The 22,017-nt window shown below is 45.2% G+C and overlaps 1 protein-coding gene across 1 annotated transcript in view; it reads left to right on the forward strand.

Annotated features, from left to right (window-relative positions):
* The window catches only part of LOC144157769 (arylsulfatase B-like), a 47,308-nt gene extending 35,652 nt beyond the window's left edge, over positions 1 to 11,656 (forward strand). Inside the window, exons 10-11 of the mRNA XM_077688536.1 lie at positions 8,821 to 9,124; positions 10,796 to 11,656. Coding sequence (XP_077544662.1) covers positions 8,821 to 9,124; positions 10,796 to 11,092 — 601 coding nt within the window. The 3' untranslated portion in view covers positions 11,093 to 11,656. The remainder of the gene's footprint in view (positions 1 to 8,820; positions 9,125 to 10,795) is intronic.
* Positions 11,657 to 22,017: the final 10,361 nt, after the last annotated feature.

A 22,017-nucleotide genomic window follows, 5' to 3' on the forward strand; every position in this document is an offset into this window, starting at 1 on the left:
TATTTATATATATATATTTATATATATATATATATATATATTGCCACAGTCAAGTCATTAGAAGGCAACTCCGAGGCATTCAAGAAGCGCAGGGCGGTGCCGGCAATCCCTCGTTCGCGCGAGACTGGGTGCGTACGGGAACACACCGGCTAAAGGAGGAAGAGGACAAGAGGACTTTTCTCTCGTGCGCGGGCTTCCCTCAGCAAGCAGAGACGCCATTAGTCTGCTCTAGGGTTTTTGGGCTCTTTCTTATTAAACTATACCTCTTACCGTTGACCCGTTGCTACGTTTACGCTACATTTTTGGTGGAGAGCGCGGGATCATGCCCATCCTGGCGGTCACATCTCATCGTCTTGGCCTGGGGCGAAATCGTCGAGGGAATGTCGGCCATGCCGGGCAGCATGGCCGGCTTACTATAGCCGGGTTATTATACGGGGGTACACCTACGTGGGCGATTTCATCGTACTCCCGGAATGCTCGAGGGACGTCATTCTGGGTATGAACTTCCTGCAAACGAACGGCGCCATCATCGACCTACAGACATCGACCGTTACATTCTCCACCGAACGAGCCATCGCCAGAAACGATTCAGAAGCAGGGCAATTTTGTGCCCTCCGCGTAGTGGACGACAGCATGGTGGTACCGCCACGAAGCAGCGTAATGATCTTTGTTAAGGGGGACGTGGCTGAAAGTTGCGAACGGCTAGTGGAAGGCAACATGAATTTGCTTTTATAACGAAAAATTTGTGTCGCAAGGAGCCTTATCCGCCTGCATAACGGCTGTGCAAATGTGGTGCTGACAAACTTTGGGAACGAGCTTCAACACGTCCCAAAAGGCACCGCCATCGCCTCCTCGCATGAATTCATTCAAGCGGCACAAGTTTGCAGTGTGGGAGAAGGTGGGCATGAAGCATCGGCTCCGGAAGAATTTGTCGGGTTAATCCACATCAGCCCTGACCTGTCGGCAGAGGAGCAACGGCAGCTGACACGCTCCTCGAGGATTTCCGCGAATGTTTCTCTACTTCATCGAAAGTTCGACAAACGCCTGTGGCCAAACATCGCATCATCGTTAACGAAACGACCAAGCCAGTCTACCAGCATCCCTACCGCGTGTCCTGTAAGGAAAGGGAAGCCATCCGGACCCAAGTAACGGAAATGTTGCGAGAAGACGTGATTCAACCGTCGACAAGTCCGTGGGCATCCCCTGTTGTGCTGGTCCAAAAGAAAGACAAAACCTTGCGATTTTGCGTCGATTACAGGAAGCTAAATCGTGTAACAAAACGAGACGTATACCCTCTTCCACGAATAGACTACGCCTTACACCGACTGCGTAATGCAAAGTACTTCTCCTCTTTGGATCTCAAAAGTGGGTACTGGCAGATTGAGGTTGACGAGCGAGACCGAGAGAAGACTGCGTTTGTCACACCCGATGGGCTTTATGAGTTTAAAGTGCTTCCGTTTGGTCTCTGCTCGGCACCCGCGATGTTCCAGCGAATGACGGACACTGTCTTGTCCGGTTTAAAGTGGCAGACGTGTCTTGTTTACCTGGACGATGTCGTCGTGTTTTCTGCCACCTTTGATGACCACCTACAGCGACTTCGACTTGTTCTCGACGCTATAAAGTCAGCTGGTCTGACTATAAAACCCGTAAAGTGCAACTTCGGCTACAAACAGCTGCGGTTCCTTGGACATGTCATCAGTTCAGACGGTGTCGCACCAGACCCTGAGAAGACGGCAGCCGTAGCAGCCTTCCCCCGACCAGCCGATAAAAAAGCTGTTAGGCGCTTCCTAGGCCTCTCCGCCTATTACAGACGCTTTGTAGAGAATTTTTCTGACCTGGCGGAACCATTGACGCGATTGACAAAAGACGACGTACCTTTCCCATGGCAAGAAGAGCAAGAAGTAGCCTTCAATCACCTGCGGGACCGGCTACAGAAAGCGCCAGTACTAGCTCATTTTGACGAACACGCACATACGGAGATCCACACCGATGCCAGTAACGTCGGTCTTGGCGCACTCCTCGTTCAGTGGCAGGACGGAGCCGAGCGAGTTCTAGCCTATGCCAGCCGCACTCTATCAAAGGCAGAGATGAATTACTCCACCACTGAAAAAGAGTGTCTTGCCGTCGTCTGGGCCATCAACAAGTTCCGGCCGTACCTTTATGGCACGCGGTTTAATGTTGTCAGTGACCACCATTCCTTGTGTTGGCTGGCAAACCTAAAAGACCCATCTGGACGCCTCGCCAGATGGGGTCTCCGCCTACAAGAGTACGACATGACGGTCATTTACAGGTCCGGGCGGAAGCATAGCGATGCTGATTGCTTGTCACGGGCACCTGTCGAGTCGGCAAGCCCAGACACCGACGAAGACTTCCCCTTTCTCGGAGTCGTTACTCCTGCTGAAATGGCCCAACTACAACGAGAGAACCCTGAATTGCTTCTTGTCATCCAGTATTTGTAAGTCTCAATGCCCAAATTCCGCACGCCTTTGCCCGCAACATCTCGTCTTTTAGCCTCCGGCACGGAGTGTTGTACAAGCGGAATTTCAGAAATAGCTCGGACGCGTTTTTACTCGTTGTATCAACAGCGATGCGCGAGGAAATTCTATACGCCTGCCACGACGAAACGTCGTCGGGGAACCTGGGTGTCAGCCGTACACTGGCGAGGATACGCCAGAAATACTATTGGCCGAAGCTATTGCGAACAGTTCAGCACTACGTCAAGAGCTGCCGCGACTGCCAGAGGAGGAAGGTTCCGCCTTTGAAACCAGCAGGGCTTCTTCAGCCAATACAACCACCGATGGCCCCTTTCCAGCAAGTAGGCATGGATCTCCTGGCCCCATTTGCTATCTCCACGAAGGGGAACAGGTGGATCGTGGTGGCGACAGACTACGTTACGCGGTACGCGGAGACAGCATCTGTCCCAAGGGCAACTGCGGCTGAGGAAGCTCAGTTCTTCGTCCACAAGATCGTTTTACGGTATGGAGCTCCCTAGATTGTCATAACGGACAGGGGCACTGCTTTCACAGCTGACCTCATGCAGTCCGTCATGGTACTAACCCACACATCTCACAGGCGAACAACTGCTTACCATACGCAGACGAATGCCTTGACTGAGCGACTTAACAGGACCCTCACCGACATGCTCTCAATGTATGTCGACGTCGAGCATAAAACGTGGGATGAGATCTTGCCATACGCAAATTTCGCGTACAACACCGCAGTTCAGGAGACCACAGCCATGACTCCATTTCAGCTGGTTTATGATCGCACTGCCACTACGACACTTGATAGCATGCTTCCGGTACATGAGGATGAAGACGGCGACGCCGACTATTTCGTGCAAAGAGCCGAGGAAGCACGCCAGCTAGCACGGGAGAGAATTCAAGGCAGCAAAGTTCCGATGCTGCTCGCTACAACGAGCACAGGCGGGCCGTGTTCAACGAACCAGGGCACGCGGTTTGGGTTTGGACACCAGTTCGACAGCGTGGACGTTCTGAGAAACTGCTTCGTCGGTACTTCGGGCCATATAAAGTTATTCGCCACCTTAGCGACGTCAACTATGAAGTGGCACCTTATGGAAGGGCACCCTGCTCCCGACGCGTCAGGCTAACTCCAGAGGTTGTGCACGTGGTCCGAATGAAACCGTACTACGACAGAGACTACCCATGTCTTCTACAGTGCTGATGAACAGAACGTTTACCCTGCCGAATCCCTGTGATGGTTACCCTTCGGCAATGAAGCACTCCATTATCTCTTTCCGGGGCCGTCATCTATTACTTCTTGGTGACCCGCACTTCGAGCATCGAGACGATGCTTCTTCCGAAGAGGGGGGCAATGCCACAGTCAAGTCATTAGAAGGCAACTCTGAGGAACTCAAGAAGCGCAGGGCGGTGCCGTCAATCCCTCGTTCGCGCGAGATTAGGTGTGCACGGGAACACCCCGGCTAAAGGAGGAAGAGGACTTTTCTCTCTCGCGCGGGCTTCCCTCAGCAAGCAGAGATGCCATTACTCTGCTCTAGGGTTTTTGGTCTCTTTCTTATTAAACTAAACCCCTTATGGCCAGTTTCTACGTTTACGCTACAATATATATATATATATATATATATATATATATAGACGATAAAGAGAGCAGCCGCTTGTGGCGTCACGAACAAGCATCTGCGACGACGACGAAGCTGTGTGGGGCATGCTGCCTGGCATGCGTGTTCCCCCATTGCTCATCTGAGTCACCATCGTCACCGGGCTGCAGCTTCGACCGGGACGGTCGCCCTCGCCCAAGGGGGGGGGTAATGGCACGGGACACCTAGGCGGTCAATACCCTATCATGGCTCGTCACAAATGACGACGAGGACAACGAAGAAATGGCTGGGTCGCAGCGCGTGCGGTTATGGCCGCATTGTAAATTCTGTAAATAGATTGTTGCTCATCCTTCAACCATCGTTCGAGTCAATGGCTCTGCCGCCACGTTACATTTGGTGGAGAGTGCGGGTCGTCATCCCCGTTCTGGGCCCAGCTTCGCACCTCATCGGCATCGCTGGAATCATCGAGGGTGCGTAAACCACGTCGGGCAGCCCCAGCCCCACCGCTACAAAAACTCGACGACGTCCCCCCGCCCCGTGTCCCCAGCCCATGACGAGCCGATGCGACGACGTTTGACCTGACGATGACGATGACGTGGGGGTGGTGGCCAGCGCCACCCCGAGAAGTTGGAGTTTCGCTGGCTACCACCCGCTAGCACAAGAAAATAAAATACCTAAACATAAATACCCCAGAAAGTGGAGGGGGAAATAGCCCCGCCGGTAGCGTAGTGGTTATCGCACCAGACGGGTATTCTGGAGGTCGTGGGTTGGGATGCCACCTGGCGGGCATCTTTTCTCCACTTTCTTTTTTTCCAAATTCTTTATATCTTTCAATGTCCTACGATATCCTACCCTTTGCTTTACGAGGTTTTCTTGACTGCCAAACTTTATTTCTGTCACACTCATATATATATATATATATATATATATATATATATATATATATATATATATATATATATATATATATATATATATATATATATATACCGTAGAACAAGATGACGAGCATGCAAATAACTGATTTTAGGCGCGTTTCTGGTTGGGGCAAGCCTTCGTCAGGGTTGTTTTACTAAGGCTTGTCAAACCCAAAACGCGCTTAAAATCAGTTTACTGCCCGTTCGTCTTACTGGCCCGTTGTACGAATGTCTGACGTGTGCGTGTTCACGTGGATGTGTTCGTGCCTGTGCGTGCGTACGTACGTGTGTATTTGCCTTAATAAAGGTATTTCTGATTCTGAAGAGAATTTCTGCGGAAATAATTTTTAGAGTGGAATGGTGAAAATAAACTGCCGGTAACGCTTTGAAGCCCCACATAGAACGTGAAACCACTGGCACATGCTATTGGGGAGTAGAAAGCTCCCCCAATTGTTTGAGCTCGGGAAGGGGATATACGAGTCCACTAACACAGATATTGTTCCACAACTATTACCAACAAATGCGTTTTCATCGCAATGTACATGCCAACATAACGAGGCTTCAATATTGAGAGTAGACTATTTCGAAATGTCCCTGCAGAAAAAAGGAACTGACTATTCCAATCAAAAGCACATCCGGTGCACGTCCGAGTCATGCCTAAGTTATTCATGTTGAATTGTGACGTTCTTTCTTTTTATGTTGCTCTGCATTATTCTTTTCTTTTACCTTTCCCGCTTTTCCCGCTGCGTCTCTTTCTCCGAGGAGGGTGGTGGTTCACTTCGAATCCAAATAATCTGTCCGCTGATGGTTCGCTGCCGTTTCTTGCACTCTCGATCCCAATGTATCGCCCGTGATTCCATGCGGGAAATGAAAGGACCCAAATGGCGTAGGAAGCACACAATTGCCTCGCAGAGCACCCAGAAGTGTAAATTTCTTTTGGTATCATCACTCCTTCTTGCTCATCCCACTGCACATCACGATAGCTGCATTGCAAACTCCAGTGGAATTACACCGCATTCCTTGCCGGTAAAAGTGGTTTTATTTATGTGCGATAAAAAGCCTGAATGAAACCGCTGAGTTTCAAAATGAGTGGCTGAAGTTGTAAAACGAAGCATGCTTTGAGAGGTAAAAGCACTTTTAAAGCTCTGATAATCTCAACTCTTGTTTCTTATTTTGTCTGAGTCAGTCGCATGACACTTAGTGGTCGGAAGCAGAACAACTGGCACGTGTGTACGTGGAAGGACTGGTGGAATGTAATTGTTGAGTAAATGACTTGCTGTTTTGGGAAGATGCAGTTTTTTGCATTTCATGGCTCAGGGTCTGATAGTGTATAAAAGTGTAATTTTTAATTGGTTTTGAAGAAAATAAGACGCCAAAATAATGGCTGGCAACCAAACTCGAGTTGTGCAATATATAAAAAATCTTCAACCCAGCCTAGAAGCTCTATTGTTTATTTCTCAGTATTCAGTTTATTTCTCAGTTGGGATCCCACCTGGCGGGCATCTTTTCTCCACTTTCTTTCTTTCCAAATTCTTTATATGTTTCAATGTCCTACGATATCCTACCCTTTGCTTTACGAGGTTTTCTTGACTGCCAAACTTTATTGCTGTCACACTCATATATATATATATATATATATATATATATATATATATATATATATATATATATATATATATATATTTATATATATATATATATAGATATAGATATATATATATATATATATATATATATATATATATATATATATATATATATATATATATATATATATATATATATATATATATATATATATATATATATATATATACCGTAGAACAAGATGACGAGCATGCAAATAACTGATTTTAGGCGCGTTTCTGGTTGGGGCAAGCCTTCGTCAGGGTTGTTTTACTAAGGCTTGTCAAACCCAAAACGCGCTTAAAATCAGTTTACTGCCCGTTCGTCTTACTGGCCCGTTGTACGAATGTCTGACGTGTGCGTGTTCACGTGGATGTGTTCGTGCCTGTGCGTGCGTACGTACGTGTGTATTTGCCTTAATAAAGGTATTTCTGATTCTGAAGAGAATTTCTGCGGAAATAATTTTTAGAGTGGAATGGTGAAAATAAACTGCCGGTAACGCTTTGAAGCCCCACATAGAACGTGAAACCACTGGCACATGCTATTGGGGAGTAGAAAGCTCCCCCAATTGTTTGAGCTCGGGAAGGGGATATACGAGTCCACTAACACAGATATTGTTCCACAACTATTACCAACAAATGCGTTTTCATCGCAATGTACATGCCAACATAACGAGGCTTCAATATTGAGAGTAGACTATTTCGAAATGTCACTGCAGAAAAAAGGAACTGACTATTCCAATCAAAAGCACATCCGGTGCACGTCCGAGTCATGCCTAAGTTATTCATGTTGAATTGTGACGTTCTTTCTTTTTATGTTGCTCTGCATTATTCTTTTCTTTTACCTTTCCCGCTTTTCCCGCTGCGTCTCTTTCTTCGAGGAGGGTGGTGGTTCACTTCGAATCCAAATAATCTGTCCGCTGATGGTTCGCTGCCGTTTCTTGCACTCTCGATCCCAATGTATCGCCCGTGATTCCATGCGGGAAATGAAAGGACCCAAATGGCGTAGGAAGCACACAATTGCCTCGCAGAGCACCCAGAAGTGTAAATTTCTTTTGGTATCATCACTCCTTCTTGCTCATCCCACTGCACATCGCGATAGCTGCATTGCAAACTCCAGTGGCATTACACCGCATTCCTTGCCGGTAAAAGTGGTTTTATTTATGTGCGATAAAAAGCCTGAATGAAACCGCTGAGTTTCAAAATGAGTGGCTGAAGTTGTAAAACGAAGCATGATTTGAGAGCTAAAAGCACTTTTAAAGCTCTGATAACCTCAACTCTTGTTTCTTATTTTGTCTGAGTCAGTCGCATGACACTTAGTGGTCGGAAGCAGAACAACTGGCACGTGTGTACGTGGAAGGACTGGTGGAATGTAATTGTTGAGTAAATGACTTGCTGTTTTGGGAAGATGCAGTTTTTTGCATTTCATGGCTCAGGGTCTGATAGTGTATAAAAGTGTAATTTTTAATTGGTTTTGAAGAAAATAAGACGCCAAAATAATGGCTGGCAACCAAACTCGAGTTGTGCAATATATAAAAAATCTTCAACCCAGCCTAGAAGCTCTATTGTTTATTTCTCAGTATTCTTTGTCTGGGCATTAGTGATGGTGCCTCATTGGCCACTGGCAGACGATGCCAGTCGAGTATAGCTCCTGTAAAAAAATTAAGATTTACATAAGAATTTAAGACAAGAATGATCGCGGAGTCTCGTGCTTTTGGCGGAACATCGACTATTAGGCAAATATACACCCATAAATATAAATTTACTTACCACTAAGTTTCGCAAATTAGGCTCCCTACTATGGTGTGAAGATTGGGTAATAAAACAATGACTAAATATTTGTCGCCTTAAACAAGAATTGCCTAACTACACATCCACTCGTGAGGATGTGTCTACGAGGTGTTTACGAGGATTATTTTAGAAGAGAAGTTTCTCCCTGCACAAGAAACAGTTGCTTTTCCGTAACGCAGGTAAGCCCGCAGCCGTCCCCAAGGTGTCTTGCTGGTTTTACGTAATATTGGGTTACTCCTGCAAGCCCTATTTTACAGGGCCGGCATGGAATGTCTCGAACTGACTTGTATACCATCTCCCCATTCAGTTTGTTCACTCTAAATTTAAACAATTCTTTGACATACTGGTGTCACTTCTTATTTTTTACTCGAAACATGAACGGTGGACTGCGCTGTTTTCCACGTACCAGGTACAAACTGGTGATGACCTCGAGAGACCACAGTTCAAACGACTTCAGGATTATGCCTGTGGGAAACACATCGTTGGATAGTGACCTCGAGCAACTGATGGCCGAATCTGCCGTGGCGAAGACGCTGTCAAAGTTCTACAATACCGAACTACCGCGCATGGTGACTCCTAGGTGGAGGCAGTCGGCCTCCATCTGCTGCGAGGCGGAGCTTTCGAGCAACTTCAGAACTGGGGACTCTCCTTACCTGTTTGATGTGGTCAGCGACCCCTGCGAAACTCACAACCTGGCAAACGAGCGGAGCGACGTAAGTGTTAGTGAATATATTGCAATGGGTGAGTACGCCACATTCGAGGCTTGAAAAGGGCCTAGCGCGTTGCGTCATCATCGTCATCATAATTGCAATTACTGTTTTGGTCGTCACATTCATATAGACATCTGGGTTAATTTGAGCTGGTATTAATGACTAGTATTCTTTGAGGTATTCCGCCATAGCAGGACCGTATAACGCCCTTAATTAGCACAGAAATTAGGGATTGGCGGAAGTACCGCATTTATTCGTTATAATAGCGCAAATCCAGGTAATTGGTGAAGCAGTATTTTGAAATACTAGAAAAATCGAAAGACAATAAAATAAAAAGTTATGATGAATCCATTGACCACATAAAAATATGCATTTATTACATGGTCAAGCACACAAAAAGGCCAAACAAAAAACCGCGTAAAAGAATGAAGGAACTACGAATAATAAAAGGCGAAAATGAGGAAACCATCTAACACCCTGCATTTTCACAAAAATGCATACCCGGCGGAAGTAACACATTTATTTGGCATCATAGCTCAACTATGAATATTTGTTCGAACAAATTTCTGTAAAACCGAAAAATAAAAAAAAACGGAAAAATGTTCTGAAGATAAAACATATGCAACTTTTACATGTCCTCCAATACCCGAAGATTAAAGAACAAAATCCTCCGAAAGTACGCTCGAAATATAAATAAAAAACATGGTCATCGGACCTACCTTGCACTATACCCGAAATCTCCCGGCAAATTACGATTTGCTGAACTACGCTGTTAAAAGTATACAATGAGCGTGTACTTTTGGTTGTGATATCAAAAATAGCAACAGTTCGCCTTAGTAGAAAATTTGAAAAATAGCTTAGATAGGTTGAAGCAACCATGCAAAACATATGCTAGGAGCCCTGAGGACGAACAAGACAGGAGGAGCAACGGCGACTCCTATCACGGCCTCATAACGTCGCAAGTGCTTTCCCCAAGTCATGCTAGCGGAATCTGTCCTGGTGGAGGAAAGTGTTCGCCCACGGCGTCCAGCATTTCACTCCGCAGCCCCGGAATGAATTGTGCCCGCTATCATTTTGCCGGTGGGTGCTGCTGCCCTCGCTTTCGCCGTTACCACTATGTAGCTTTTTTTAACAGCGTTGCTTGTCATTTTGATATTACCAGGTCGCTCGTCAACACTTGCCGCAAAACTCTGTTTAGTCTACTATATATACTCTTGCTTAGTGGAAAGGAGTCACATGTCAAGATTAGTAAACAGAATTGGATTAGGGAACTGGCTTGGTTATCATGGGAAATATTTCCAATGAAGCATAAGAAGTGAGGTTGGGCAAGGGGAGCCGTCCGTTAAACAGAATTGCTGGGAGGAGATGGTAAAGGATGTACTATCCCTACAAATGCGAACAATTCGGTAAGGGATGAACGGAATAAAAATTGAGGGCAAAAGGTTGGCTTGATAAATTAACGAGGGTTCGTCGTCGACCAACTCGGGAGAGACTTTGGTCCTTGTACGGAAATGGGCTCATGACAGTAGCGATGGTGGGGACGACTGCGGTGTTGTTGGTCTTGTTGTCATTGGATATTTTGGACCAATATTGGGGCAACAGCTAACGTTTCTGTCACTGATACTATAGAGTGTAAGAGCTCTTACAGTATCTACTGTGTATCCTCCACCGCAGCTGGTATCCAGCCTCACGGAAAAGCTATTTGCTGCTGCCTCCATTACGCTACCCGCGATCGACGATGTCTTGGAGCCTGAGGCGACCCCTGAATGCAACAACTGTGTCTGGGGTCCATGGGAAGGCTCCAGCTGCGACAAACCTCTAACATGCCGTTGCAGTAAGACCCTTCGTGAGCAGGGTGCCCCGACCAGGACCATGAGTACCTGTCCCACGTCCCCAACACCCTATGATGCTGGAGCGGGGACCCTAACCGGAGCTAGGGAGACCGGCGAAGGGTCCTGCTACAGGACGTAATTGACTAAAAAGTTCGTTTGGATGGCCTTGGATGGTTTATATGTAGCTGTTAGTTGGTAGTAGTGCGTACAATTTTTAAAAGAGTGATGTTTTATAAAAACAGTAAAAACACCGGTAAAAGTTGTATTCGTCCAAAACAACCAGCCACGTTAGCTTTGTCGTCGTTATCGTTGTCGTCGTCATCATCCACATTATCATGTATTTGTCCATTGCATAAGGAAGTTTCCCGAGTCGCATCTTTATCCCAGAATTTTCCTAACGCAATTCCGTATTCATGTCTCCGTTTTCACGTACTTTACTATCAATTCTTTCGTCACCATTGTATTGAACCTATATACGGCGCTTTTATGCGTCCCGCACAAAACCTGACCAGTCCCAAAGAATAGTTAGCCTGATACGCGCCAAAATATCTCCCCCGGAGAGTATTCTCTGGTAGCAGCATCATCATAATCACCCGTTCAACTTCTATAGCCATGATTGTCTGCAATCCACAATTTTCATTTTTCACCTCTCTTATATAATGGTAGAGGCCGAGACGCGCTCATGCTCATGCACGAGACGGCACCTTACCCGTTGGATGCCGTCTCTCTCTTGCCTCGCCTGTCCTCCACCCTCCAATAGAGAGAGATGTGTTCATGTCTCTTCTGTCGTAGCCGTGTTCTTTATTGCTCTTTAGACAGGCATAAGTTTTCTTCAAGGCGGTTATTAGAAACGCAAATTTCTTCTCCGTATGCCCGCACCGCAAGTGACTACAGGTAACGCACCAATATTTGTTAGTGACATAGATAAGCTGCTGCTCAACATTTTTTAACAGATAAGCAATGCAGGCCAGCCAACAATAAAGCTCCGTTTTTTTACTTTCTAATCAATTATGCCATACCTCATACCTTGTCCGGATAGTTATAAGCACATATCCCAAGTACGTGATTACCTTCGTTCATCAAATGTCTTTTGAATGTTACTTTATCATTACATTTTACGTCTATTTTTTTGTTTTAGGATAGTAACCTAGCTCCTAAGTACAGTTGTTGAAGCATGTTTTTTTATACACTCCTTCATTGTTGGCTGGGCAAGGCGAGGTCATCAGAAAATCTCAAGTATTCTCCCTTGAGGCATTCGTGTTCACAATACGGATTTGGGTACCTGTATTCTAAACGAGCCGTAGATAATTAATGAGATTTCGCGCATTCGTCTTACACCCACCTACTTATGGAAGAGCGTCGTTTTCGTGCATCACTTATACATGTCCTACAAAGTGCTACGCGACGACCGCTAATGATCTGTCAATGCGTTTACCACCGTGGTGGTCGCCACTCAGTAACGGCCATTTCATAAGCTATAAGTGCCAAACCCGCACGTTTATTATATTCTGACGAGGTTTTTTATATATGAGCATTGGCATGGATATTGTCTATTTATGAGAAACGTTTTCCAATAGCTTCCTATTTTCTCACTTACTGAAAATCGAGGGGGTCGCTATAATTTTATGCATTACCTTGTACTTATTATGTACACTACCAATAGTAGGGCCACGTATCTGTGAAAACACATCTTTGATTTCATGCGCGTGGCGAAAGGGAATATGTGCGGGTTTCCTTTGTAATTTTCTCTCTTTTAGGTGCTCCGGTACTAGGCCAACATTAAGAAAGCTTTTCCACCTCCATTCTTTATGCATGAAGCCATAAATCAGTTTTGATTCGGGTGCCTGACGAATCACTCGCTTTCCTAACTACTTTTAGTGGGGTTCCTCCATATCTTGTTATTCCTGGGGCCTGTTCTAGTTGGCTAGTCTCTCAAAGTGTTTTCTCAGTCAAAAGCACCAGCGTACAAACCTGTAAAAACCTCTTCCATATTTAAATTCTATTCATCATGTTTGCTACCTTGCCAATTACACGTGCTAGTAAAAACATTCTATCGCTTCCAGTTGGGAAATATATGGAGAGCTAAACCTCGAGGCCGTGCTAAGGGATTGTCACAAGTTGCCGTTGATATGCGTGGAACTTCTTATTTGCTGCATGCTTACTGTAGGAACATTGGCAGATTGTAATTCCGGCAACGCGCGAATACATTAGGCTGTCAGGGTGAGTTCACAAGTTCTACAACCGCCATTTCTGTAGTATTGAAAGCTATTCCAAATATTTTCAAACTGTTAACCCTTCCAAAGTAATACCTTGGTAACCATTGTATGTAGAAGGCACCCGAAATAAACATTTTAGCAAATAGATCGCAGTCCCTTTATGACGCTGCTCATAACTCGTGCTCATTAATATTTGGGAAACGCGCTAACAGTGCACGTGATTGGACATTTGCCTATAGACACTGAACATCACTTTCCCGCCCAAAACAAACGTTTTGGCCAATGGGCAGTATATTTTGCAATAAATGCTGTCAGCCCCGTTATTTTGTACTGATGTTCTTCAGGTCAAACTAAAAACCTCGTGGGAGACAATCGCCATCCTTATACTCAGGTATTTTAGCGCCACTTCAAAGGCTCTTGTCTCCCCACAGTCGTTATCAACGAGGAAATGCTGGCACGCAACGGCGATTCAGACTTCTGCCGGCATTTCAAGGCAGAGAACTGCTACATACCTAAAGCTGAAAGGGTGAACCACACCGCTGCTTGCGAAATATTTGTCGGTAGGTTTGCCACACCCCATTTTGTACTCATTTACTGATCGCCATAATAGAGAAATTTCTTCTTAGATATATGTTAAAAAGTAAGAAGAAATTTAAAGTTAGGCTGCTTGTGGCAGGATACTAGCCTATTATTATACATTTAGCAACATGAAACATGGAAGGATTAAAATACAGAATATCTAGAAGAACGGCACACGTTTCCAGGCGTAGAGAAGTGCAATAACCTAAGCGAACACAAGTGCACACAATTTATTCTTGGTAAACAAAGTGGGAAAGCCAAAATAATCTCTCATTTGCATGTGCAGTCATACACAAATATCAAACACAAAATACAGGTAATCAATAGAGTTTATGACCCCAATGCTTGGAGAATAATTTTATTGGCTATGGCAACTGTCCCAGACAACATGTGAAAAAAAAAGGTTTCAAGTAAGTAGCCTTGCTAAACTTATGCGTGCAATAAGCTCTAATGTTCCTTGACAATTGTTAATCAGTAGTGTTAACTGTTTGCAAAGAAAGTACGTTTGTGTAAACAGTCAAAGCCGGAATATTAAAAAATCTATTTCCGATTCGCAACACACACGAATGGAATTACTTAAGCATTCGGATTAACTTCCCAAAGCACCCAAAGAAATCGCGAGTTCGTTTCGGGAGGGGGGATAGTCATATTCTATCAGCGATAAAAGCCCGAGGTAAAAACACTATGGAGATAATCAAGGCATACCATACAAGGCCATCTGCTCACCGCTGCATGAGCATGCCCTCCACAGTATGGCACAATTTAGAATTTGTCCCCCTAAATGATGTTCTTGTGCAGCCATATTCATACATTTATTACGCTTCCGCAGATGCGCCAGTGATTTGGTTCCTTTTGTGAAATTTTAGCGCCACGAGGGGACTGCAATCTGAGTATAAGACGTTTTCTTTCAAACATAAATTAGGTGAGATTGCAGAGCTGCTATGTGCGTCCCTGCCCTTTAGTGTCTCTTTTGCATTGATCAATAACGATCAACATCGCCAAAACGCTGCCTTACCAGCAGCGAGAAGGGCCAGCACAATAAATTCCCATGCACCTACTTAACCGGTAATGCTTTGTGGCAATAGTGCCAACGGCGTGCGAAATGAATGGTCGTAGCTTGGGTCTTGTCCTTCAGAAGCCTTACGATGGGTTTCAGGTGTCTGGCCACTTGACCTTTGAATCACTCCATGGTCACCATGAGGTCCTTTGACGGAGACTGTTTTCCGGAAGAGCTGCACGGAAGCCGAATGGGCAAAAAACGATGCGATTTGAGGCTCCAAAATGAAACCTGTGAAATCCAGGGGCGGTATTCTCGAGTTTTGTCCCTTTTGCGTCCCTTTCAAAAGTGTCCCTTTTGGCAAGCCCTGATTGGCTTAAAGCAAACAACCGGCAGTGACGTAACGCAAGCGCGGCAAATCAACCGCCAACGCTCATTGCTCAACCGGAAGTACGTCACGAGGAAGGGGCGCCAAAGGGACATTTTCAAAAGGGACAGTTACGAGAATACTGCCCCAGATGAAACATTGCTACGCATGGTTCCTGTATTTTGTGATCTGACAAGGATTTCAGCACACGGGAAGTCGCTACCAGGCTACATGCAATTCCATAATATATAAAACCCAGAAGGGCTTTAATTTTGCGTCTGCGGCTCTGTGAGGGAATGGATACGCACGCAGCCCATGTATATAAGTTTACAGGGTGTGTGCGAGCGGTTTTATGATCAAAGAGAGCCAAATGCTCTAACTTTGCTGCGTCCGCTAGCACGACTTTCAATAGCTTGCGCCATATCGCACCACATCTTAATGAAACTGCAGCAGCTGCGCCTTTTGGCATGAGCTAACGCAGCGGGCTACTTCTTTCCTGGTTCGTGTTTATTTCCTTTTAACACGAAAATATCGCACGTTCTCAATGAGCTAAGTACTTTGATTCTTGTAACCTCGTGTAGGTTCACACACAGCGCACAACACGCCTTAAAATACCGGCACATCCGTGTTACGAGAACGCACAAAAATGGATTAGATACATCAGGGTGGTAGGAGTGCGGCTGATGGTATCAAATATTCCTCCATGATGATGAGGAGGAGCAGGAGGACGAGGATGATGGTGATGATGAATATCATCATCATAGCCAGCATATTTAAGCCCACTGCTGGGCAAAGGGCTCTCCCCTAGATCTCTAATTATGTGGGTCCTGTGCTAACTGCGACGAATTCATCATCGCAAATTTCTCGATCTCATCTGCCCCTCTAACTTTCCGCCGCCCCCGCCACGTTTACCTTCTATAGGTATTCACTCTGTTACCCTTTAAGACCAACGGTTATCTTGCCTGCGCAATACACGCCCTGCCCATGTCCATTTCTCCCTCTGAATTTCTACTAATTTGTCCTCAAGACGCGTTTGTTCCCTGAACCGCTCCTCTTTGTTCTTTGATCATCTTCCGTTTCATGGCGCGCTGAGTCGCCCTCAATTTAAGTTTGAACCTGCTTAGTGAACCCCCATGTTTCTTACCCATATGCAGCTGTCACAAACTTTATTCTTCAGGGGCAATTTTAGGCTGCCCTTCATTATCTGAGAATGCCTACCAGTTCTGCCCATTGGAGCAGACATGCCAATTGTGTCTAAATAACACCGCCGTCATTCACAGCCGTAAACGACAAGATCGACCATGGGCACGTACCGCTGACACCGTACCGCTTGAGTGAACGGCATGGCGTACAACAATATTTTTTAATATTTTGCAAGGAAACAATCTGATCTAAGCGGCTCTGAAGCTCTTATAGTATAGGTGCCGAACCAGCTACGCCCATTTGCGGTGAAGCTACGCAGCGTGCTCAGCGTGCAAAATGCAAGGTAAGTAAAAATTCAGTTCCGAACACCGGCACATCAAAAAAAGGCTCACATTTCGTTCCCGATAAAAAAAAGATGCCGGAAAGAAAGCAGCAGGGGTTTTCTTTTCCAAGACACAGCAGTATGCACGAAGCGGCCGGCTGCTTGCAGGCAGGGAAATGTGCAAATTGCGACTTGTGCCCCGTCGTCCTGCCTACGGCGTGGCAAAGCTTGCCATTTGATATCGTGCGTTAAAATGCCACAAAACGCCCAGTCACAACTATTCAACTTATTATACAGTTACAGAAGTGTAGCCTGATTAGGAACAAATTTTACAAGGCCACACCTTGCGTCAAATTATTTTAATCATTTTTTTACCAGTCGCGCACGATAGCGTTTCGTTTGAACAATACGCTTTCATGCACAGAGGTAACAAATGAGGCAAACTCAGTGCAAACGGGCTGTAGCGTAACTCAATCGCCAGTCTGAGTATACTGTATGTCTTCAAGAGGAAGTATCGCCTTACTATCACTGCTTCCGGAGATTATTTACTGGCCTTTAAGAATAGAGCTTGGTGCATAAAAATGGGAGTTTCAATGGGAGCAGTGGCAGTTTATTGTGTTCTCTTACTGGGAGTTCACAGGAGGCCTGTTCAGTGTACTGTTCGGCTGCATTGAATGTATTTTCTTGTACGTTTTTTTCCAAATATTTCTACGCCAAAACGCGAAAGATTGGTTTTCTGCACACAGACAATGTATCGCACAGCAATTGCACTCATACAAAAGTGCTCCCGAAAACGTAATTAACAAAGCATAAGAATGCGCAATTAACAAAGCCCGTGCGTAGCGAATACAAGGTATCTTTGTAAGAATTTTATCTAATATACCTCTATTCAACGAAAAGAATGCAAGGCATCCGCAAACAATGAAGTCATCTACGCAGTGATAATTGCGCTGTTGAGTTGCACTTGCGTCCCTAGCACTGACCTTGCTGCCGCCTCCTGGCATATTGCCCATGAAGCCACGGAAGCACCGGAATTACAGGGATGTCAGAACTTTTCAATTATCGAGCAACAAATAAAGGCGTATGTTGTACAGCCAAGCTGAAAAAAAAAGAAACTCTGTCGTAAAGACTCGGCACTTGTCACTCCGTGCTCAGCTTTTCGTTATGTCTCAAGTTTTATTTAAAGCTGCAACGTTGCTCTTTCGTCCAGGACATCGCTCACTGGCTCGTCAAGAGCACGCAGGTCAGGACGAAGTGTTTTTCGAAACGGAATGCGACTCTTGTTGCCCCCACCTTTCCAAAACTCCGCATCTACTTCCTGCGTCTCTCTTGAGTCGTGTTGATTGTAATAGGTGGCTTTAGGTTATACCGCCCGCACATCACCCTCTTGCCCCCTCCCATAAAGTGGCGAAAAGATCCTCGTCGTTGTTAATGCCAAAGCACAACGGCTGTCACCAAAATCAGAAAACCTAATGCGGAGCAATGCGAGGCACTCCTGGCCAGCGCCTGCTGTGAAGACCAGATCGGTCTGATTCAGCTAGCACGGAAAGGAGCAGAGCCTGTTCGAGACTTGGACTCTCTACCTGGACCAACGGTACCACCCCTGCTGACCCCGTTGGGAACTGTCGCACGTGGCACAAGCCCTCAATGGAGTGCGGCCCAACCCCTACAAAATATAAATAAATGTTTTTCCTCCCTCCTTCCTCCGTCGTTGTGACGCGTCTCCTGAACATAGTATCTAGCGCCCACGAACAAAACAGACGTCGCTTAAACTTACAAGAATGCTCCAGCGAAATCACCTGCCGGTTCAATTTACACCTGCCTATCGCATCCTTTTCCATCACTGCTTTCGGCGCCCCGACCTTCGCCCTCCAATAAAAATCAATGCGGCCGCCAGGTGCACGCGGCGGTCTTTCACCAATGTACCAGGCGCGCCAGAAACCCCTCGCGCTTCTCAAGAACATCAGCTTTGTGGCACTCGCAGGGCCGAATTCAGCTTTTCGTGCAAATGATAAGCCACGGATGCAGTGTAACAAAAACATTTACGAGCATCACTTTCTCGACCACTGTGTACAGTACGGAAAATTTCATTCTGCTCGCGACCCGCACACACAAAACTGAATCTGGCACTGGTGATCACCGCATTGCTTTTACGCCGTTCGGCCTCGCAAATGATGTTCCGGGAATGGCGCCTTCTGCCACGCGAAACACTCGCCTCGACATGCGTGGAATTACCGGTGCAGTGACGAGGGGAACACACTGAGTTTATTTTACGCTGACAGGGTAATAGGTCACTCAAAATATTGGTTACAATACAAAACGTGCAATGCTTACCCTAATCACGCTCGTAGAGCCGAAACCACATTGTTTTCTACAAGCCACTCCCTATTTACGGTTACCGCATTTTGGCCTAACATTGGCCTCAAATCTCTCATAAATTGCAGCACGGTTGACAAAAAGGAACATTTCACTGCTCCCAAGGACTACGGGGTAACCACATCACGTGAAGCGTAGTAAACTAGGTTGAAAAAATCTTTCGCAAACGGTTAGTTTCCCCTTGCCATATTTACATAGATTTAGCTCAATCCGCCTAAAATGAGGCAGGGATGCTGCATGGAAGGGCCAATTTGTTTGCAATTAGGAATACCAACCTCTTTGTACAAGGCGTGGCAGTTATTCATCACTTTCAGAAATGTAACTATGCGCGAGTTAGGCGCTGAACCCAAACGTTTGTTGTTTTTGATTTTAGGCTCTTCGCAAAATATTCGATCTCGAATATTTTCAAATGAATGAGTAAATAACGGGCCACTGACTTCAGGGAGAAGGACACATTGAACGCCCCGTAGTTACACTTGTTCGCCAGAAACGTCTAATAAAAAGAACGCTAGTTTAAGAATGGATATTATGCAACAACGTGTGAAGTGCACTAAATATACTAGATGCACTAAATGTTCACAAAAGTAAAAGAGTCTTTATTTTGACAGTAGTTCTGAAAACTTGAACAATACGCTGGATAACGATAACCGTTTAATTGTTTTGCGACTTTTACTATGAAGTACCGTCGCTATATAGCCAGCGTACGGTTTAGTTTCGCTTCTCGCAGTGGGTCAAAAATCTTAGCAGCATGGCATGCGGCAAAAGGATCACATAGAGAAGGGCTTGTGTTCGGGATAGTTGGTATTCCATACGTTAATCTTAAGCCCAGAAAAAAAACACGGACACAGAAGACAAGGACAAGCGCTCATCCTAGCGCTTGCACTTGTCTTCTGTGCGCGTGTTGTTTTCTGCGGCTAAGATGAACGTTAAGGATCCCATAATTGAATTTCTCTGGGCGGACCGCAAGTTACGCAGGTAATAATTTTCCGAACAATTTTTAGGTAGCAAATCTTCTGCCACAACTTGTCCGTATTTGTGATGGGTGAAACATTTATTCGTTTTCTTATTTTCGTCTTTCTTTCTGGGTCAAAACGTGATTGGGGCCTTATTGTATCCCATTTATTAAGCCACGCTTCCTGTTTCTCAGTACGTTGTACCCGGAGGCCACATGTTTGAAGGGCCTGGAAAAATACACCCAAATTCAATAACGCCGGCGATGCGGAACGAGCTATGCACGCAGGTATACCCAGAAATCTCCCAGATTAGTTAGGTAAGAAAAAAGCAGGTAACAGATTCCCAAAGTAAAAACCAGCCATCATTAAATACGGCACTTCACGGCATCGGTGTTATGCAGACAAAACCAGTGTTGTGAAAGTACACGCTCACATTGGCTCAGTAAGCGCATATGCCCCTTTTCCAAGGACAACAACGATAAAGTCAGACTGGTTAGTTGCCTTTTGTACTGCCAAGTGCTATCTGTGGGCTTGTCATCATAAGCGGGAAAAGTGGAGGCTGTGGGTTAACCAAGGTTTAAGAAGCAGATGGCGGAGTTTCGTATTCCTTACAGAATCAGCCACAGCCAAAAATCCTGGTTTCTGTCACTTTATACATTTTTTTATGTTGTACCTACAGAGTTTTTCTAAGTGGTAGAAGAGGCAGGTTAGGCAGTGAACCCGCATTAATTTTATTTGCTTCATTTCTTGAATTCGTACTGCCTTACGTTATAAGGCAGGAAAGGGTACATAAACCCCTACCAAAACACAATAAAACACTGGCCGACGACCACCCCCGAGCTGATACGACTCACAATGGTCGCTGTTGATACGTGGCCCTGCGATTGCGGTGGTTCTCTCAATACAATATTGAACTGAGTACGTCCTGAAGTCCTCACTTCAGTACAAAAAACATCGACACTAGCATTGTATAAAGTAAAAAAAACAAGCGTTCCTTGTTGGTTTATTGTACAAAAATTGGGACAACGGGAGTTTATCGTTGCTTATGTATTTTTAAGCACATCACTTGATAAGAGCGCGGACGACGAATGGTGGTGATTCATTTAGAATTGAGGCTTTTCAAATACACCCACTATAAATCGGCGTAGGCATATTTGTTCAGTGCTACAAGCGGAAACGTGTGAGGTGTGTATGACGTTGATTCTGCAGAAGCAACGGATAGTGCTTTTACTGTCGCTATGCTAATGAGCGGGGAAATCTAGAAACCGAAGTAAAGGGTTCAATGTAAGCTCATGTGGAAGGTGTAAACAGTAATAGTAAAAGAAAAGACAGACCCAATGAAACAATAACACATAAAGACAAAACACTATGGAGACTTCTCAAAGGCTTGTTCATAAATGGGCTAAGATTACTAATGATCGCTAACGCCTCATTGAGCACTAGGAATAGGCAGTGCGTGTAGGACGGGGAATGGTAACTATACTTCGAAACCCAAAAAAGGGAACCCTCAAACTCGGACACGTGCTCCTTTCGTCATGTGCAAAAAAATGCATGAGAAACGTGAAAATATTCTTGATGTATTGAGAACACAGTTTTTGTAGGGAAGTAAAAAAGTCTGGTATTTGTGTTAGTTTTTTATTTTTAATTTTATTTATTCAGTGTAAGTTTTTTATTGCACTGCATCCAGACGGACGCACTGACAGTATTTTTTTCCTTGAGCATATAACATGTGCTCTGTAACATGAGGCGAAAGCAACTAATCAACAACCACTGCTGTGCAAACTACTTATCCTAAAATTAACTATACTGTAGTATTTGCGATTGCAGCGGACTGGTAATGTTGGTCTACGCTGATGGTGAAAACAGCGCAAGGAAAGACGAAGACACAGATTTGGTACCGTCGTGCTTGTGTTTACCCTATCCATGTCTTGGTCTTTCCTTGCACTGTTTTCACAATGGACGGATACTGTAGTAGTTTTGGTTCCTGATTTGGAACTCCGGGTACCTAGGCTCGATTCCTCAAGCTTCTAAAGTAAAACAAAAACTCCACCATGTGGCGCTTACATGTGGTTCCGTTTTCTTGCTGTCTTAATCGCAATGTTTTGTCTGCA

Source organism: Haemaphysalis longicornis, unplaced genomic scaffold (assembly GCF_048455015.1).
Source record: "Haemaphysalis longicornis isolate Haplotype H1 unplaced genomic scaffold, Haemaphysalis longicornis Haplotype H1 scaffold_10, whole genome shotgun sequence".
Taxonomy (NCBI): domain Eukaryota; kingdom Metazoa; phylum Arthropoda; class Arachnida; order Ixodida; family Ixodidae; genus Haemaphysalis; species Haemaphysalis longicornis.